The sequence below is a fragment of the Apis laboriosa genome, unplaced genomic scaffold, assembly GCF_014066325.1.
Source record: "Apis laboriosa isolate Shangri-la unplaced genomic scaffold, ASM1406632v1 scaffold23_cov150, whole genome shotgun sequence".
Lineage (NCBI taxonomy): Eukaryota > Metazoa > Arthropoda > Insecta > Hymenoptera > Apidae > Apis > Apis laboriosa.
The window spans coordinates 3524824-3543010 of record NW_025222452.1 but is presented as its reverse complement, the minus strand read 5'-3'; the positions used below and the strand labels follow the sequence as shown (position 1 = coordinate 3543010).

Genomic DNA, 18187 nt, shown 5'->3' with positions numbered 1-18187 from the left:
AGAAATGCAAATTGGTGAAACACTGACATGCAAAAGACGCAGTGTAATTTTATGAGGCACATGCTGTTTAATAAAATTTAACCAGTTACGTTGTTTCCCTATAGAGATCGTTACGCGAATGTCTTTTACGAGGAGGAACCAAATTTCTCTAACAAAGACTATCGCGCTTTTAGAAAAATATTAAATTTACAAGCTTTATGATCAAGCTTTTCCCATAAATTATTTTACCATAATTTCAAATTTTCTATAAGGAAAGACTGTAGTTGAAACGATGTTCCAGTTTCTATAAAATTAAAAAAAATTCGAAGGAAATTTCGAAAGAAAAAAATATTGCAAGGGTAGTTGATGTGAAATATCGGATTGAAATTGTCGAAATGTCAATCTCGTAATTACGTTTCACGTGAAATCCGTCGAAGACCTTCGATACCGAACACTTTCGCGGTCGATACAACAATAACGTTATTGGAAACGAATAAAAATCCATTTCGTTTTCTGAATACGCATGGGGAATCTCTCTTTTCAGGGGTGATCAACCGTGTAACGTAAAGATGCACGAAACATAAGAGATTTAACGGTAGGAGCAAGAATCTAAATAAGTTTGTGTATCGAGCTTGATGTTGCACGCATACTATTTATTGGTAGTCTAATATTGGCAAAGAAAATATAACTTACACGCTTCTGCATACGATTAATCATATCGAACGAAGGTAAAAGAACGAATTTAAAAACTCATGGATTTAATTTAATTTCTATTAAAAAGATAGGTACAAAGACAATTTTTTTTTATAGATTTTTATCGTAATAAAAAAAGTATATCTGGTAGAACAACGATACGAATGTGAATTTTTAATTAAGTAATTGGTAATATAATAAATAATATACGATATATTTAGTAGTTTTGCAATTTTGTACTTGAAACCGATGTTGATGTTTCTATCGAAGAAGAAAATTTTTCAAAAACAAAATTATTCACGAAGAAATTATTAATGAAATGTCATTCATATCATAACCTGGAATCACGTTTTCGAAAAATTATTAACGTAACGTACAAAATTTATCATTATATTTTTGATAACAAGAGCACGAAAAAGGAATAAACGACGGGATGGTATAAATTGCTTGTACTTCCGGGCCAGATTAGGTTATAAAGGGGCAACAGATTCATTTTCGTGGTACTGCACTTTGCTACGATAGAATCTGCATCCCATTACAACGAATAGAAAGATATTTTAGATTAAGTGTGGATAATATCGAACTTCGATTTGTATTAATTGAATTTTTTTCAAGCTTTAGTTTTATATATTGATACTACGTTTCGATTTTAAAATAGAATTCTAATTTCAATAAAAATGATTTGATAAAATTATAAAATGAAAAATGTTAGAACGGATATCGAGGTTAATTTTTTTTAAAAATATTACTCGTTAAACATAATCGTTCAAAATTATAAAATACTTTGTATATACTTTCTATACAAAAAACAATGCATAAATATGAAGACAAAACGATATTCAATTTAAAATATGGAAAGAATGATTATGTTTATTCAACACACGTTGCATGCTTAACAGGAAATATTTTATAGAAAGATTATATATTTACATTTTTGGGCAATTTCTTGAATTCTGGTTTCCAGCTGCAATTTTTTTTCTTCATTACACAATTCTTCGTTCATAATAACATTTTTCTTTTCGATTTTTTCACTGCACTAACAAGAATTCGAATGTCAATGTCACTCATGATATTCACAACACTGCAGCGAGATCACTGCGAGATTCTCTAGAGAAATCGAACTATTTCCGATAATCGATAGTCATGCGATCTGCGCGACAATTATGCCTCGTGGCTAACATCAGGTAGTAAACGGTGGAAACTCGAAGTGATACGGCGTCGTGTTGTCTTAAATTTCAAATGTGAAAAGAATCTAGTTAATAAAACCGACAATCGAGTGTCTTTACTCTTTCAACAATAAAACAAGCTGTGATCGATTGAAATCTCAACTAAGATATGAATCCGCGAAAGGAATCGTTGAATAGTTTCATTAAGAATCAAGTGGCTCATTGCGAGGATTCGAGTGGCGAGCGACCAGTTTCATTTCAATATATCGATTCCATTAAATTTAAGATTTTTTCGTGAAAGGATTAATCGCGAGTGGAACATATATATATATTTTAAACTATCGTATCATCGAATAATTGCATAAATGTAAAAATTCATTAGTGATAATTCGCGCGTAAAATTGTTCCGCGAGATGTCGTTACAATGTCTTTCGATCTGTTTAACGGTTTCGAATTACATGCTTCTTTTTCTCTCACGTGGATTTTGTGACCACATTGTTTTTACCAGTAATCTAGAATGATCAGTGAGGATGTGTAACCTTAGCTCGCTTCACTTGGAACTGGTTCTCACCAGTATGCAGGTAATTTTGAAAACGATTCCTCTTTATCTTGTGTAACGATGTTTTTAGATTAATCGTTCGTACCTTCATTTATAACGACATAAGAGAAACTTTTCGCAAACGACAATTTCGAAGTTAACGATCAAATAGTTCGTGATACTAAATGTTTTTGGAATTCGAAATTATTCTCATCGACTTTTCGTTTCTCGAGAAAGCGAAAATGGTTTTTTGAATAGGATCATAGTTTCGAAACGTGAAATGGGAACATAGGAATTCGTGATTAAAACTTTTGCGATTTAAATTTCGGTACTATAAATCCTTTTGAATTTCACACGTAATTCTATCGATATTTTTTATATAATACACAATTTCAAAATCTTAAAAAAATGTTCTGTTGTTCTTTTATTGAAACGACAATTGTTACGTATTTTACGTGTATTAATTCACTTTGAAATATAATTCCTCATGTAGATAAAAGAAATTTCCTGAAAAATTTTACGAAAACACCGAACAATAATTACATACTATTTTTATACAGTCACGAATTGAAAAATATTCTATATCGAGGGCAATTTCTTTCAATAACCGTTAAAATAAATTTGTCCTAAATACGCATCCTCGCGGTTTGGCCGCGTGGATCACACTGAAGGCGCGTCGGCTCGGTAGAGGTAGCATTGCCTTACATCTAGGAGTGGGAGAAAGATAGAGAGAGGGATTGCGATGCGCGCCAAAACTTATTCGTTAGAGTTTTAAGGGATATTATTCTACTTTTCGTCATCAAGAGTAAGTACTAAACATCATCAACTTTTGCATCGCATGCTTATTTGCTTTTGTAATGAATGATTATTCATGATATACGAATAGTTCTTTTTAATTTTTATTTGAAATACATTATGATTAATATAAAACGATGTAGTATTTGATTTATATATAACATTAATAATGCATAATGAATTGATTGTATGTTGTATATGATATTAATATTAATAGCAATTACGATGAAGCTATTTGAAATCGATATTGCATTGTGTTTCGTAGTATGTACATATTACGGATGATAATTTTGATATTTCATGATTTAGAAAATAGCAAGTAATTGTTAATTAATTAATAAGCAATACTTCATTTTTTGCTCGATTTAAAGCAACTTTTTATTTACACTCTTTATACACGATACTTCATTTATTTATTCAGATTTTATTTTTTCGCTTATTATTTATTTCATCCTTATTGTTACGCTTGTATAATAATCTCTTTTTTTTTTAAAATCTTTATTCATTTTTCTTATATCACATTTTGAACGAATTTCCTTCTTTTCAATTGTATTAATTTTAATTATCTTTAGCCTCTACTTTCATATCAGAATAAAATAACTTTTCTTTTCCTCACTGAAATTAGTCAGAACTTTTTTATTTTCTATTCCTCAAATACCTCTCTGTACTCTCGTGGAAATTTCAACCACTTAACAGATGATGTTTCTCTCATCGCAAATAATCTTTTCTCGTTAAAAATTTTAATTGCATCAAAGGTAGGGGGGCTAGTGAAAAAATATTGGTTCGTTTTTTCTATTCGATTATATTTCAACATTTTTGAGAATAAAGTATTCTGATCCTCATTTTCATCGATCTTTTATATTAATCCTCTTAGGAAAGGGGGAAAAAAAAAGACATTGAAAAATATTATCCTTTTGCGTCGATAATCCCGCGTCGAATTCGTGAACTGACATCGTTGACAGAATTACAGAATCTGATATAAAGTTGAAAAACGTTATTTATCTCTGGATAAACGTAACTACTATAATGTAAGCGATGTAACCACTAACCCGGGCTATCGAAAAATTTCTTTCATCATCAAACAATGGTAAATTTCGATCTTTCTCGACGAATTTTAAAATTATCGCGATTCGATACTCCGGTGAAAATACGAGGAATTACGAACAGGGTGAAATACTGCCGATGAAATACACCCCGTTACCTTCAGATAAAAAAGGATTACATTAGGGAAACGCCGCGAGTCGAATCGAACTTGGCTGTTACGCGAGATTTTATCTGAAACTTTTTTACTTTCCTTCTGAAACTCTTTCTCTTTCTATAAATACAAGGACAGGAAAAATAGGACGTGGAAATTCATTTTTAGAATGAAAGATACGAGCCGATGAAAAAATTCTTCTAATAAAATTTTATTATAGAAATAATTTCAATTAAAAATAATGGTGATTCAACCATTCATCAGGTTGAATTTTAAAAAACGATTTCACTTGGTGATCGTTTTTTTTTCTTTTTTTCTTTTTCTTGTTCTTCCTTTTTTAAATATGCATGGCATACTTGTTAACAAATTTTTCTCAAGCGAAGAATCTTCACTTTCTATTTAACCGTGTTATTTACCGATCTTTCTTTTCCTTTCAAATATTTCATCGTTTTTTTTCAAACATTTTTTTCAAAATCGACTTTTTTGTTGAAATGAAAAGAATACAAAAATATTGATGCACGATATTGATACAAAAATTTATTTTTCATTCGACTTTATATTAAATATCATTCCATATTAATATATATTGTTTTTAAACGATTATGAAAAAAATACATCGTTGAATAATTACAAATGATCCATCGATCTTGAATTTCTTGAAAATAACAAACGAAAGATTTCGCATTCGAGCTTTATTAAACGTGAAAATAAATTCCTAAAATAAATAATAAATGCGTTTCGATTGTAATACAACTCATTATTCGCATCAATAATTTTTCATCTTTTCATAGATAATTAATATCGTATATATGTGTTTTATATATAAGTTGCAAAATGTATGGTAAAAGTTTCTGCCTCTATCTTTTTTTTTTTTTTTTTTAGGAAACAACCTTAAATCCTCGAAATTGTTTTTTACCGTTTCAACATGGGATAAATATTTAATCAAAGAATTTTAACTGGTGCAATAAAATGAAACAGCAACTGGAAGAATAATTGTAATATTATTTTTGAATATGTTAATTCCAATATGATACATTTTTGTATCGCTTATATTAAAATTTTACCACGAATTAAATATACTTTTAAAATTTAAAAGGATATATATATATATATATTTTTTCAAATCTCTTAAATAATATAAAAATTGTGTAAGCATTCAGAAACTTTATATTTTATTATAAAAGAGGAAATTTTTATCTGTTATTTGAACAGTTTTAAAATATTTCGAATAAAAATCATGATGAATAAATAAATAAAACGAAAACGAGATATAATATATACCGTGTATGTATAAAAATTAATACATATTTTTATATGACAAACAACGATCCACAGATTTAAAGTGAACTAAAATTTTTTTTCATATTCCATATTCTGTTAATCGAATTCGGGAACGCGTTCAATTTATAAATTGGAAAATTATATTGCACAAGAAGGATGCATTTTCCCGTGGATCGTGTTTATTTTTAAAAATACATGACACGCAAAACTGCGTGCGCCTGCGAGCACCATCACCACCAGTTTTTCGAGTTCCACGGGAACGTTAAACAAACGGAATCGAATCTCGATATAGCCGAATGAAAAAGGATCATTCTAATCCATCCACCGTGGAATTATCGTGCTCGTTTTCCGTCAAACTTGAAAACTTTCGTAGTTAATCTGAAACGAAACACGAACGTCCATCCCGCGCCTCGGTGTAATTGAAACTGTCCAAACTTCTGTGAGACAAGTTTCAAAGATTTCTTTCCTTCTTTTTCTTTCTTTTTTTTTATTTCAAGATTGAAAGTTCAAGCAGAAATACTCGAAAAAAAAAGAGATTACAAAAAGGGAAAAGAACGGGAAATCGAAACATGTTTTTTTATTCAAATTATGATTAAATATTAATTTATGAGTGGTTTCGATTCATTTTTATGGAAAAATAATGGAACGTGCTAAAAGAAAAATTATAATGAAAAATTTCACGGGAAAATTAAGTGAAATTTAATCTTTTCGTGTTAAGCTTCTAAGAAAAAATTTATCTTGCTCCTTCGCTTGAATCACTTCTCAACATGATCACTATTATCCTCCTAAATTTCCTTTCGCGCAGAAAATTAGAATGATCCTATTTTTTTTCATAAAAAAAAAAACAGAAGCTTCATAATAAGGGAATATTTTTTTAATCGGAAAAAAAATTTCTCCTTTTTTCCGTACTAATAAATTTTTCTCCTAAAAGCGTAGAATTGTTCTGCAATTAAAAAAAAGGAGAAGAAAAAGCTGTAATCCATAAACTCTTTTTACCAGATGAATTGTATAATTTTTTGCATCCCTGTCTTATTTACGGCCCACAAATTCCATTCCATCCTTATTTCTTTTTTTTTTTTTTTCGTTCGTAGCATATTTTTCTTTCTTACCCTCGAAATCCTCGCGAAGGATGAATTCAGTTCAGTTCAAACAGAATCGATTTCACCACTTCCAATTTAGACTTTCGAATCCGCAAATTTTCAAATATGCCAACCTCTGCGCACAGTTTTATTTGAACTTGGTCGAGATTTAAGGGAGTTAAAATTCGGAGCAAGCTTAATTAACTCGGTAAATTAAAAAAGAATTCGGTTTCATAATTCAAGCGAAACGGAAGAATTTCAAGATTTCAAGATTATTATATACTGTTTATCTTTCATCAAAATCAAAGTTTCAACTTCAAACACAGATCTTTTCATCTTTTTTAGAAGCTCGACAACTCGAGCTTTGAAACGATTAAAGTATGAAAAATATTCTAAAAAAGAAAAAAAAAAAAAAAAAAAAAAAGATCACTTGCGATATACAAGATTTATTAAATTATTACAGCTATTATTATATGAGAATACACAATTTTTACATGTACATTATAATATATTACGTATCTCGCTATTTACTCTCTTCTCCCATCTCCTCATCTCTTTCCTCTTGTTTTCATCTTTATACACACTTTCGACACTTTTCCCTCTCGCGTTTCATTTCTGAATATATAAAACGAATATATCATCAGGGAAATTTAGCGAGCGAATAACGCTCGTCTTTGATGAATAAGTTAAACGCAATTTACACGTATCCACGGCACTGTAATCCATGCCATGTATCTCATGAAGGTTTGCAACCTTGATTTTCAATCATTACACGCACAAAATAGAATACTGCGATTACACATACACTTTTTTAATTAATCGATAAACGTGGACGATTCTTTTTTGTTTCTTTTTTTTATTATTATTATTGTTATCATTAATATTAATATTAATATTATTATTATTATTATTGTTATTATTATTATTATTATTATTATTATTATTATTATTATTATTATTATTATTATTAATTTCTCTTACTTTAAATTGTTTCTAACTTAACTAATTATATTATGCCCTGCGTAATTCTATAATCGTTACACGTCACTCTTCGCGATACACTCAATGTACAATTTTATTTCTTTCTTTCGTGTCTTAACATCGACAGGGTTATCGATGATCTCATATAACAACATACAAGATTCATTTGAGAGTAAAATTTGTAAGAAATTTTGCTCTCGACAAACGGACACTTGATTGGAGAGTTAAACTGTTGGAACAGTTATAATAAAAAGTATCTTCGAGAGTTTTACTTTCAAATGGATTCGTAATCTCCGCGTTATTAATTTATTCCAACTAACCAACGTAGTTCGAGACGAAAAAGGAGAGAAAGAAAAGAGCGACGAATTGCTCGATACAAATCGCGATCCGTGATTAATATAAGGCTTTTTTAATGGGCTCTTTCGTTCCTCTTCAAAAATACATATCGAATCGCAAACTTGATACACAGTTAGACACTCGTTAAAAAAAACGACGACACGATACGACTTTCTTTTAAAACAGCACCCATTATTGACTCTGAAGCAACACTGTAACACCGTTGCAATTTGTTTTGTGCAGTTATATTGATATTCTATCCGTCTATCTCGTCTTATTCCTCGTTCCAAAACGTTATTATTATGTATTAATTTACGTACGAACTATTCCATGATCGACCATTCGATTTTTTTCCCTTTAATATGTTACAAAAAATATTGGCGCGCACCAGCGCGTGCGAATATAAAATATACTCTCGCGCGTATTGTACAAGCCGTTTCTTCATCTCTTCTCTCTTTTTCTCTATGCGTGTGTACAAGTGTACTTGTTTGTTTGTTTGTTTGTTTATTTGTTTGTTTGCGTATATGTATATGTATGCTTACGCGTAAGTTTGAGATCTGAATCTTTACGACCACGTGATTCAATGGAGCAAAGTGCGAGAAATAATCACGAATCACGAAACGGTTTATACAATTTCTTTTTCTTTTTTTTCCTCTTAAAAAAAAAAAAAAAAAAAAAAAAAAAAAAAAAAAAAAAAAAAAATAATCACGATTAAGAAACGCAAAGACCTCAAACTTACGTTTCTTCCACTTATCTAAATAGTTTAAACATTAACTCGACATTTACAGTAACTTATGCAATTGTTTCGCTCGATTAATAACTATAGAATAATAATTATGTTCGTCTTGTTCCTCCATTCTCCCTTGAAAGCTTCCTTGCTTACGAAAACATTGAAGTGAGAGAGATGCTTTGGTGTATATATATATATATATATATGTAATCGATAATCTCTCCTAAATACACTCTGTAAATGCTAAATTGATAAAAAATACTATTCCTCTCCTGAACTCCTTCTGCGTATATGTAATATATATGTAATATATACATGTGCAACGATTTAAACGGCCAACAGCACGATCAACGTTGCCCTGGCCCAAAAAATCGAAAACTTGTCGTTTAAAATCGAAGAGAATCGTCGAGTTCGGTTTTGCAACTTCGTTCGTTTGTTGTACAATTGACTTTTGTTATTCGTTATTACAGCGGAAAAATGGCGGTCGATCCTCCATTGAGCATATTAATGAAGGATTGTCTTATACAAAAATTTCCCTCCCTTTCCTCCCCCTCTCTTCTTTTCATCTCATGGACGTCTGTGAATAATAATAATTTGTTCGTTCGTAATCTCGTTCTCTTCGATTTTAAACCATCGATATTTCCTCCCTTCAAGATACAGAATTTATTAACATTAACTTGAAAAATTACGCACGTCGATACGCAGAAGTTGCCTCTTTAATTAAACGCGCTCGCTGTGCCCTTCGTAAAATTGTCATCGATGTTGATATTTTAAAATAATAATTAATTGACAGCGGACGCATTAATTTTTTTTTTTTTTTTTTTTTTAAATCGTGCTAACATACAACACATATATAAGATGTTTTCTAAATCGCAGATCGGCGAGATTTAATCCAAAGGATTAATCTATTACGATAGTCAATCATTGATCACGATCTGCCATTTAGAAAATGCTCGATACCTCGCTCTTAAAGGCATACCGTTTAATCACATACACCTGGAATGATCCCTCTCTCTCAATTTACGCTTGGAATTATTCGATGTACAATTAGTCGCATTAATATTCAAACGCTTCAACTTCTAGAAATTCTTGTATTAAAAAGATGATGATGAAAAAATTACGAGACAAGAATTACAAACTTTGTAGAAAAAAAAAAAATATCGCAAGATAAAATATTTAAAAAAAATTTACAGAATAACTAGCCTATTTTCTATACGATAAGCAATAAGCAATATAATAATAAAATAACAGATTTCGTAGATAAAACAAGATCCAAATATTAATGTGACTAATTGTACTCTCTTCCATGACTCGTTTTGCCGTTTTCATCGTGAACGTAATTCGTAAAAGGATGTAGAAAAAAACTAATTCGAATCGATATTTCCATCAAAGTGTTACACGATCGATTCAATTTTCGCAAACAGTCTTCGGTAAACGATGCAAGTAACGAATTGGATCGATTTCAATTATGTTCGCAAAGAAACGAATTTTCTATAATCCAAAATGTGTATTCAAAGATGGCACTAGAATGTTTCATTCGGTAAAAAATGTGATACATAAAAAAGGAATAGAAAAATCGTAAGATTAGTAACGTGTTGCAAAAAACCCAATACTTTCTCGATGTCGGTATAAACGTGTAAAAGCTAAACTGCTGAAATTTTACATAATTCTCTTTTCTTATTTTTTTTATCTCTATTTTTTCTTTTCTTTTCTTTTTTTTTTTTTTTTTCTTTTTTTTCCCTTTAATCATCGATCGATTTATCGTTAAGCGTGTGACGCAAAGTTTGCATAATTCGGTGTGTACAATATGTGTATTCGTGTGTATATATATTTATCTATATATAATGTATTCTTTGTTTTTTGTATATATATAATATGTATATATATATATATGTAACGTTTAAGAATTCGTTGAATTTTTCTTGCCTTTTCGGAAACGAAATCCGAAAACGACGACGACTATTCGATACTTAATTCTTTGAAAAGAAACATTCTCGTTGAATCTCATTCTGATCGCGTGTTGAACGTCGAATACAAAGACACATTTAGCGATCAACGTAACACATTATCTCACATAGAATATTGTTTAATTTTCAATTATCGTGCAATTCTTTTATAAACTGTGGTACGCTTAAAAGATTCGCAGTCACACGATTCGAGCAATATGCTAAAACGAGAATTCATTTTCGAGAGATGTTCGAAATTACGATGATTTATGATTATGTTTGCGGTCAAAACTATCTATATATCTTCCGATGAAGCGAGATAATTTTAACGTTTGTCAAGAAATAGTACTGTCCGATCGATTAATCGTAATTTTTCACTGCAAAAAATTCGTTTGTACGATAAGAGGCTGCACATTCCGATCTTGCACAGACATACACGATGTAAGAAAAGAAAAGCTTATGGTTATCGTTATTTCTCACAAACTGTTACTCAACGCAAAATCTCAAAATTAAAAGTTTCACACAATACGAAACGAAAAAGATATTTATACAGGAAGGATATGATAAAACTTTTTCAAATTTAATATTTCAATGAGGAAAACGTGTAACTTATTATCAACAACTTAAAGGATTCTTATTAAACCAATAATAGTTTAATAAAACGAAACGAATAATAATCCTTTCTTCAGCGAAATCGACCAGTCTCTTTTTCTCAAGAACATTTTTTTCGGACTCTCTGCACGAAAAACGCACACTGACAGAACGAATTCTGCATACTGGCCATGTGATTAAAATAACAAAAACACGTGTGCTGGTTAAATCGCATCTCCAAAGTAAAAGATGTATTATTCCTCCATCCCGTTACTGGTAAATATATCGTTTTATCCGACATCTTTTTCAACGATGCGTTCAATCTTCGAATCGTTTCCAGCCATAAACGAAACGTTGTCAAAGCGTAAACAGTATAACATTGTTATACTTTTTTCCCCGCGTGATTTTAATCGTGATCGATCCAAAATGTTCTTTCATTTCCTCCCCTGATGAGTCGAACGAGATGCACGTTAGTTACTCTCTGATTGATTAGTACCATTCCATAGGTGTCGTCCCGTGTACAATATAGATAATTAGATGAATTTGACCAATACGATTTTTCATCCAGCATCCAGAAAGAAAAGGAGATAGTTGTTCCAGCGATCGTCGAACGATGACGAAAATGAGATCTTCGATCCTTGCGGCGAAGAATCGACGTTCCATTTTATCACCGATACTCAAATCATTTTCCCAAGCGTGATAATGATCGTCGAATTAAAGGATCAGCTGGCTCGCGCCGTTCTGGAAGATCTTACGTTTGCTTGCGTCGAACAGGTCGATCGAGTTGGATCCACGTAGTCAGGCATCCGTCTCACCCTTCAACCTGAGACGGGCAAAGTCCTCGAAAATGATGTCGTCGTCGCCGTCAGCCTCCCTGAAATTAGGGACAATTTTAAAAACTTGTAAGAAGAAGATCTTCGCGATCTTTTGATATGGTTGCTTTTACGTAGATGTGCGAATTAATTCGATCTTTTTGAATTTGAAGTTTTGAAAATTACGATTATTTTTTTAACAATGGTTCTTTATTCTTTATATAAATAATACCAAATCAATTTTCACATCCAACGATAATACGAGAGGATAAGAAGTAAGAGGAAGATTGATAGCCGCATTATGCGACGATGATTTATCGAAACGTCCATCGATTGGCGGGAACGTAGCTCGAAATCGTTACTTAAACATCGATCACGTACGTGTCCAATTGAATCAGATTTGTGTCAAGCGGTATCTCGCTATCCGTCTTTTGCGTCGGGCTGGGCCGCGCCGTGGGTGGCGCTGGTTCCTCTTCTTCCGGTTTCGGATGCATCAAGATGAACGGCAGTTCCGCCACTAATTCGCTGTTAACAACGTGAATTAAATTCCTCCTTCGTTTCCTGCTTCCTCGAGTACACGTTGTATTAAATTAATTCGATATAAATTGATATCAATTGCGATTACAACGAATCGAAAGGAAATTCGGTGTAAAAAAAAAAAGGAACGAAGAGAAAAATCACTCTGCTCTCTGCTCCGGTTTGCCTTTATCCAAAAAAAAAAAAAAAAAAAAAAAAAAAAAAAAAAAAAAAAAAAACAAACGAATCAACTAAATAAATTACCAAGTTTCAACTTACCCTCCTAAAGCTCCGAGGCAAAGCTTCACTTTAACTTTGTACTGGACGATTATCCCGAGATTCTCGCGTTGCGAGGGATCCACCACGCTGCGAAACAACGAAAATTCGTAGACTTTTTCCATCGTTTATTTAGTTACTATCAAACATTCAAGCCCAGCATGCATAATTAGCAGAAAAATACGAATCGAACGGAGAAGAAGTAAGAAAAAGTAGAGCGTTGAAGCGATTCACGTTCTAAGGAAGAATGGCGAGAAATATCGTGTACAGGGAAGGAATATAGGGGTAACTTGTTGATAAAAAGGAAGCTTTGAAAACGGGGGGCACGGTATCAAGCAGTTTGAAAGCAACAAGTGCAAAAGCGAGCATTCAAGACAAGAAAGAAGCAGGGGAACAGGGTTTATCGATTTTGTTTAAGCATGGTTGCTTACACGTCTGGAGTTGGTACGATTTGATGTATGAATAGTGCGGTTGAAGTGGAAATGCAAATACATATGGTGGATCGTGTGAATTAAATTCGGTCCGCCTGGCGCGCAGAAAAATTGAAAAATAATTCGAAACTATTCCAAAAGAATGGCAAGAACGTTAAATATATCAATTATTCGAAAAGCTTCCACCGCACCTATTCCTATTTTCATCAATTTTGAATCAAGTGTGTCAAGGGATTTGCAGCAGTGTCGACGAAGCAAAATCGATCCTCTAATGTGTAATCTAGCGTTTTAAATTGGAAATAATTCTCGTCGAATCTATATCTCGTGATCGATCCAATCAATTAAAACATTCTCTCCTTGTCGTTGTAATGGACGAAATCTAATGTTGCCCAGGAATAATACGCACTATAATGCACTATAATGAAGCAGCAGCTAAACGCAACGCCTAAAAATCTCAATACCGCGTTCCGTGGGTGCGTTAAAGGTACAAGTCCGCTCTACATCGCCAATCAGCCAACTCATTTCTCTTCCAGGAGAAGAGAGAAATCATCGAAAAAACACGATAAAGAGAAACGTGCACGTTGCTGTTCACGACTTCTCGCCTATATAGCCCCTTTTCAAATTATTCACGTTACGGCGAATCACGATCGTTTGTGTAATCGCGCGTATAATTATCCTCGTCACCGTTTATCGAAAGTAACAATATGATTACACGATTTTCTTTCTCTTACACACACACACACACACACACACATACATACACACGCACAATTCTCGAGTATTCGTTTGCTTTATCATTTATGAATTAATAACGATTTAATGAAGAAATATTTTTTTAACGGAAAAAAAAAAGAAAACAAAAAAATTCGTTCAAATTTAGTTAAAGCGTTTTCGAAACGGAATTCCTTTCTTCAATTTTTCACGGAACGTAATTTCTCCAATATAGTTTCGAAAGTAATAGAAATCGCATTTGTTCCTTTCTTATTTTCGCGAATCGAAAAGTTTTTCTCTCCCGTAGAAAAACGCGAGCACTTGCATGAAAGGTAGGGGTTGGCGAGTCGATAGTAAGTTTTACTCGGGAAGCGATCAAATCAACCCGGAACACGAAAGAAAAACGCGGTTGGTCTCCGAATATAGCGCACGGGAGCGGAAGAGACGCGTTCTTCCTATTTTCGAACGAAGCGAGCGTATGTAAATGGAAGATAATTGAAACTGTTGCTGGATCGAGCAAATAAAATTCTGAAAAATTCCTTTCGCAAATAATAATGACTCGCGAATATTCACTCTTTCCTTTAAGGATAAAAAAAATTCCCAAACTTATTTCGAATAATTTCGCGGGCGTATTTGGAATATTTTTAAAAATTATTTGAAAAAAAAAGAAGAAAAAGAAGAGAAGAGTTAATTAAATTAAATTGAAATAGAAATACGTGATGTTTAATTATATTCCATTTAAGAACACGAGTCACGAGTTAATCGCCATCAGTGCCTCCCCAGACATTGGCGAGACCACTAAACCGTAGTGCTCACGGAACGGTGCAAATACAAATAAGAGACACGGTTTACATTAAGAGCCACGAATGTCAGGCGAGCTTCAAAGGGAAAGGCGACAATTTAAAACGCAGTCTAGCTGTTCAATTTGAGATTCTCGTCGCGCGTGGAATACAAAAAGAAAAAGAAAAAAAAAAGGGGGGGGGGAAAGAGAGAAAAGGATCCAAAACCCTTTCATGCCTGTCGCAGAAAGCGTTGATAATAATACGAACGATGGTACAAAGGATGTAACTCTTCCACCGGTTTACAATTCACTTTACTTTGTTCCTCCTCGATATAAAATATAAAAAAATTAATTTCGAGAATCGATACGAAGACGTTCTCGATTAGAGAAGTCGTGATCGCACGCGTGATCGAGCTCTTTTGATACTCATAGAGACAGAGAGAAAGAGAGAAGAGAGAGAGAGATAGAGAGAAACAGAGGCACGTACACTCAGTACCGATCAAAAGTTTGGGTATATGGCGTAACGTCCGAGGACGGATAGATTCGAATCGTGAACGTGAAACGGTACCTAATAGCATCCCGATAAAAATCTTGTCGACAAACTGTGTGCGAAAAAAACTGAAAGAAAGAGTTGAAAAAGAGAGCCGCTCGAAAATATGAAATAAAACGAGCGAAAAACGTCGATTCGAACTGACGTCGAGTTTAACGACGGAATATCATCGATGGGGAAAAATGGGGAGCACGAAATTTTCTAATTATCTCGTCACCCAAACTTTTGACCAGTCCTATATATATTATGTATATGTATGTACGAATATAATCAGGCGTGTGTTGTCCATCGACAAGCAGCGGTTTTCTTACAGGGTGCTGGACGCCAGATTGGTGTCCTCGTCTTTGATCTGGCCATCGAGGGCAAGCCCCCATTTATCTTTGTTGTCGGCGAGAAGCGGTTTCAGAGAGAACACTTTGCTCAGCGTGAAACCTGGCCCCACCGGGCACCCCTCCCTGATAAACATGTAGGCAGAAGAGTGAAGGTAAACGTGCCACCGGGGGCCTAATATATATCCGGATCAATCGGAATTTCCGGTATATATAAGGGGAGGTGGAGAGGGGGAGGATTATCGTTAGGTTTGTTGGTTAAACCAAAATTAACGCGAAATTAGTTTCTTTAGGCGAGGTAATTCGAATCTATACGTTTCTCTTCGGATGTCAAAGACCACGCTTGATGACTTGTCCCATTAAATGGCGCGGCACACCGACTGTTATTATCGACTTTCTCGTCGAGATCGTCGATGGATTTATCGGTGGTAAAAGCTTGGTGATAAAACTCGTCTCTCGGGTTGGATTAGTCGTTATTTGCAGTTCGATGGGCGTGTTTCGATGGGAATATTATTATTATTATTATTATCTAATCTGAAATAATAATCGATCAAAGATTCCGTCAGAACCTGGCGAGTCACGTTTCTTCCTGTTCGATTCGATTGGAATCGTGACGCGCAATAATTACATTTGAAATTTAAATTTGGAATAATTCGATTCGAGGTGTATCACTGGGACGGATTGCTCGCGAATCATTTCAATTCTTGCGCGGAATGACTTTGAAATCGAGCTTCGAAAAATAACCCGATCAATCCCGATCAAACATACGATACCGATATTATATCCTATTTCTAAAAAAAAAAAAGAAGAAGAAAAAGAAATAGATCTAACACACAGATGTAAATAATCGACGGGAATAAACGAAGAACTGTAAAACGGATATTACGATGTTACCCGCCGTAAATGGGGAATACTGGGAGGGGGGAGGGATAAAATCGGTGCTACGTGCGGGACATCGAGGCGTACTTCAATATCGCAAAAAACGACTCTCGTGACTCTCTCCAGTGACGTGTAGCATCGTTGGAACGATATAGAGCTGCCACTCCGCGAGCACCGATATTATACGATCCCATAATACGAAAGCTCGGTCACGAGAGGCACGCATCGACTTCAACCTCGTCGAGGGGACAGGACAACGATAATAAGCTATGTGACACGCGCTCTGTGACGATATCCTGACGATATATATATATATGTATCCCCGTGTGTGTAAAAAACGCGAAAAACTTCAGCTTGTGCGTCACACTGCAATACAGACTACATGGAGAATACAGGGGGAGAAAAAAAAAAAGAGCGATAAAGAAAGAAAGAAAGGAAGAAAGAAAGAAAGAAATAATGAGAAAAAGAGAGAGAGAGAGAGAGAAATATAAAGAGGGAATGAGGGTTCGATCGATCAGCATATCAATTGTGGAGAGAGACACAGACGTGGAGATAACGGAAAATAAAGTGAAAACGAAAGGTGGAGGGAGAGAGGGTTAGAGAAAGAGGGACGGTGTCCTCTGTACAGCAAAATAGACCACCACCGATGGAATACCAAATCCATATAAAGTTCCCCAGCAAAAAAGGCGATGAAGAAAAATACTGGCATTCCACTTTGATATAGTGTTCCCATACAATATATTTCGATTCTCAACAACGCGATCGTCCGCAAAGACTGCAAACGGGCTTCGATGCGAGAGTTAATATATTCCGATTGGTTGTTAACAATCCTGCAACGACGTATCCACACTCTTTCGTTGCTACGATAGAATATTCATTTTTCTTACTTATCTATCCGAAGATTATAAGTATAAATCTTTTTTTTTTTTTTTTGAACTTTTATAAAAGTAATTTTCTTGCGAAAGAGATCTAAACAATTGTTTAGAATTAGTATCTTGTATCTTCGATGATTGATCGGTCGAATAATCGAAACGATTAAAAAAGTTACCGTTGTATCGAAAATAATTGAAAAGAGATGTCTATAAACGGAGACGTCCCATTAATAAATCAGATAGAAACGCGAAAAAAAAAAGAATTTCGAGCTATCTGTCTCCAATCGATCCTCGCAAATAACGGAGGAAAATCTCGCGAGTTCTCATTTGGCCCGTTTCCAGTCTTCGAGTGTGCGAACGTTCGCCTCACGAAGAAAAATGATATAGCCGGCCAATGTTTGAGCACTCACATTGTGCTAGATGCGAGATTGGTGTCCTCGTGTTTAAGTTGGCCGTCTAGAGCAAGACCTCGCTTGTCTTTGTTGTCAGCAAGCGTTGGCCTTAGAGAAAAGACCTTGCTCAGTGTGAATCCTGGCGATACCCCTATACTGCCAGTGCAATCATTTTATTTTCTGTATCGTTGTGTTATCATTCCTTTCGCCGATTATCGCATCGTCGCACCTAGCGTTAATACTAATGGGGACAGATCTTCTTTCTTTCGTTTTTTTAACTTAAGGTACCTCGAGTTTTATTGTCACGTTAGAAAAAAAAAAAAAAAAA

The 18187-nt window shown here is 33.8% G+C and overlaps 2 protein-coding genes across 9 annotated transcripts in view; both read right to left on the bottom strand.

The window, feature by feature from the left end:
- The window catches only part of LOC122713441 (alpha-1D adrenergic receptor), a 33110-nt gene extending 29975 nt beyond the window's left edge, over positions 1-3135 (bottom strand). For 2 of the 4 annotated variants that reach the window (XM_043933880.1, XM_043933884.1), the window contains exon 1: positions 1603-2413. The gene's annotated coding sequence lies outside the window, so the exon portion shown is untranslated. Of the gene's footprint in view, positions 1-1602; positions 2414-2923 lie in introns of those variants that run through there. The other 2 variants (XM_043933881.1, XM_043933883.1) reach the window with 2 other exon arrangements.
- Positions 3136-8709: 5574 nt separating this feature from the next.
- Positions 8710-18187, bottom strand: part of LOC122713442 (arrestin red cell-like) — a 29444-nt gene continuing 19966 nt past the window's right edge. For 2 of the 5 annotated variants that reach the window (XM_043933888.1, XM_043933885.1), the window contains exons 5-9: positions 17878-18015; positions 15699-15842; positions 12918-13004; positions 12504-12647; positions 8710-12184 (exon numbers count right to left, since the gene is read on the bottom strand). In XM_043933888.1, the coding sequence (XP_043789823.1) occupies positions 12109-12184; positions 12504-12647; positions 12918-13004; positions 15699-15842; positions 17878-18015 (589 nt within the window). In that variant the 3' untranslated portion in view covers positions 8710-12108. The remainder of the gene's footprint in view (positions 12185-12503; positions 12648-12917; positions 13005-15698; positions 15843-17877; positions 18016-18187) is intronic. The other 3 variants (XM_043933887.1, XM_043933886.1, XM_043933889.1) reach the window with 3 other exon arrangements.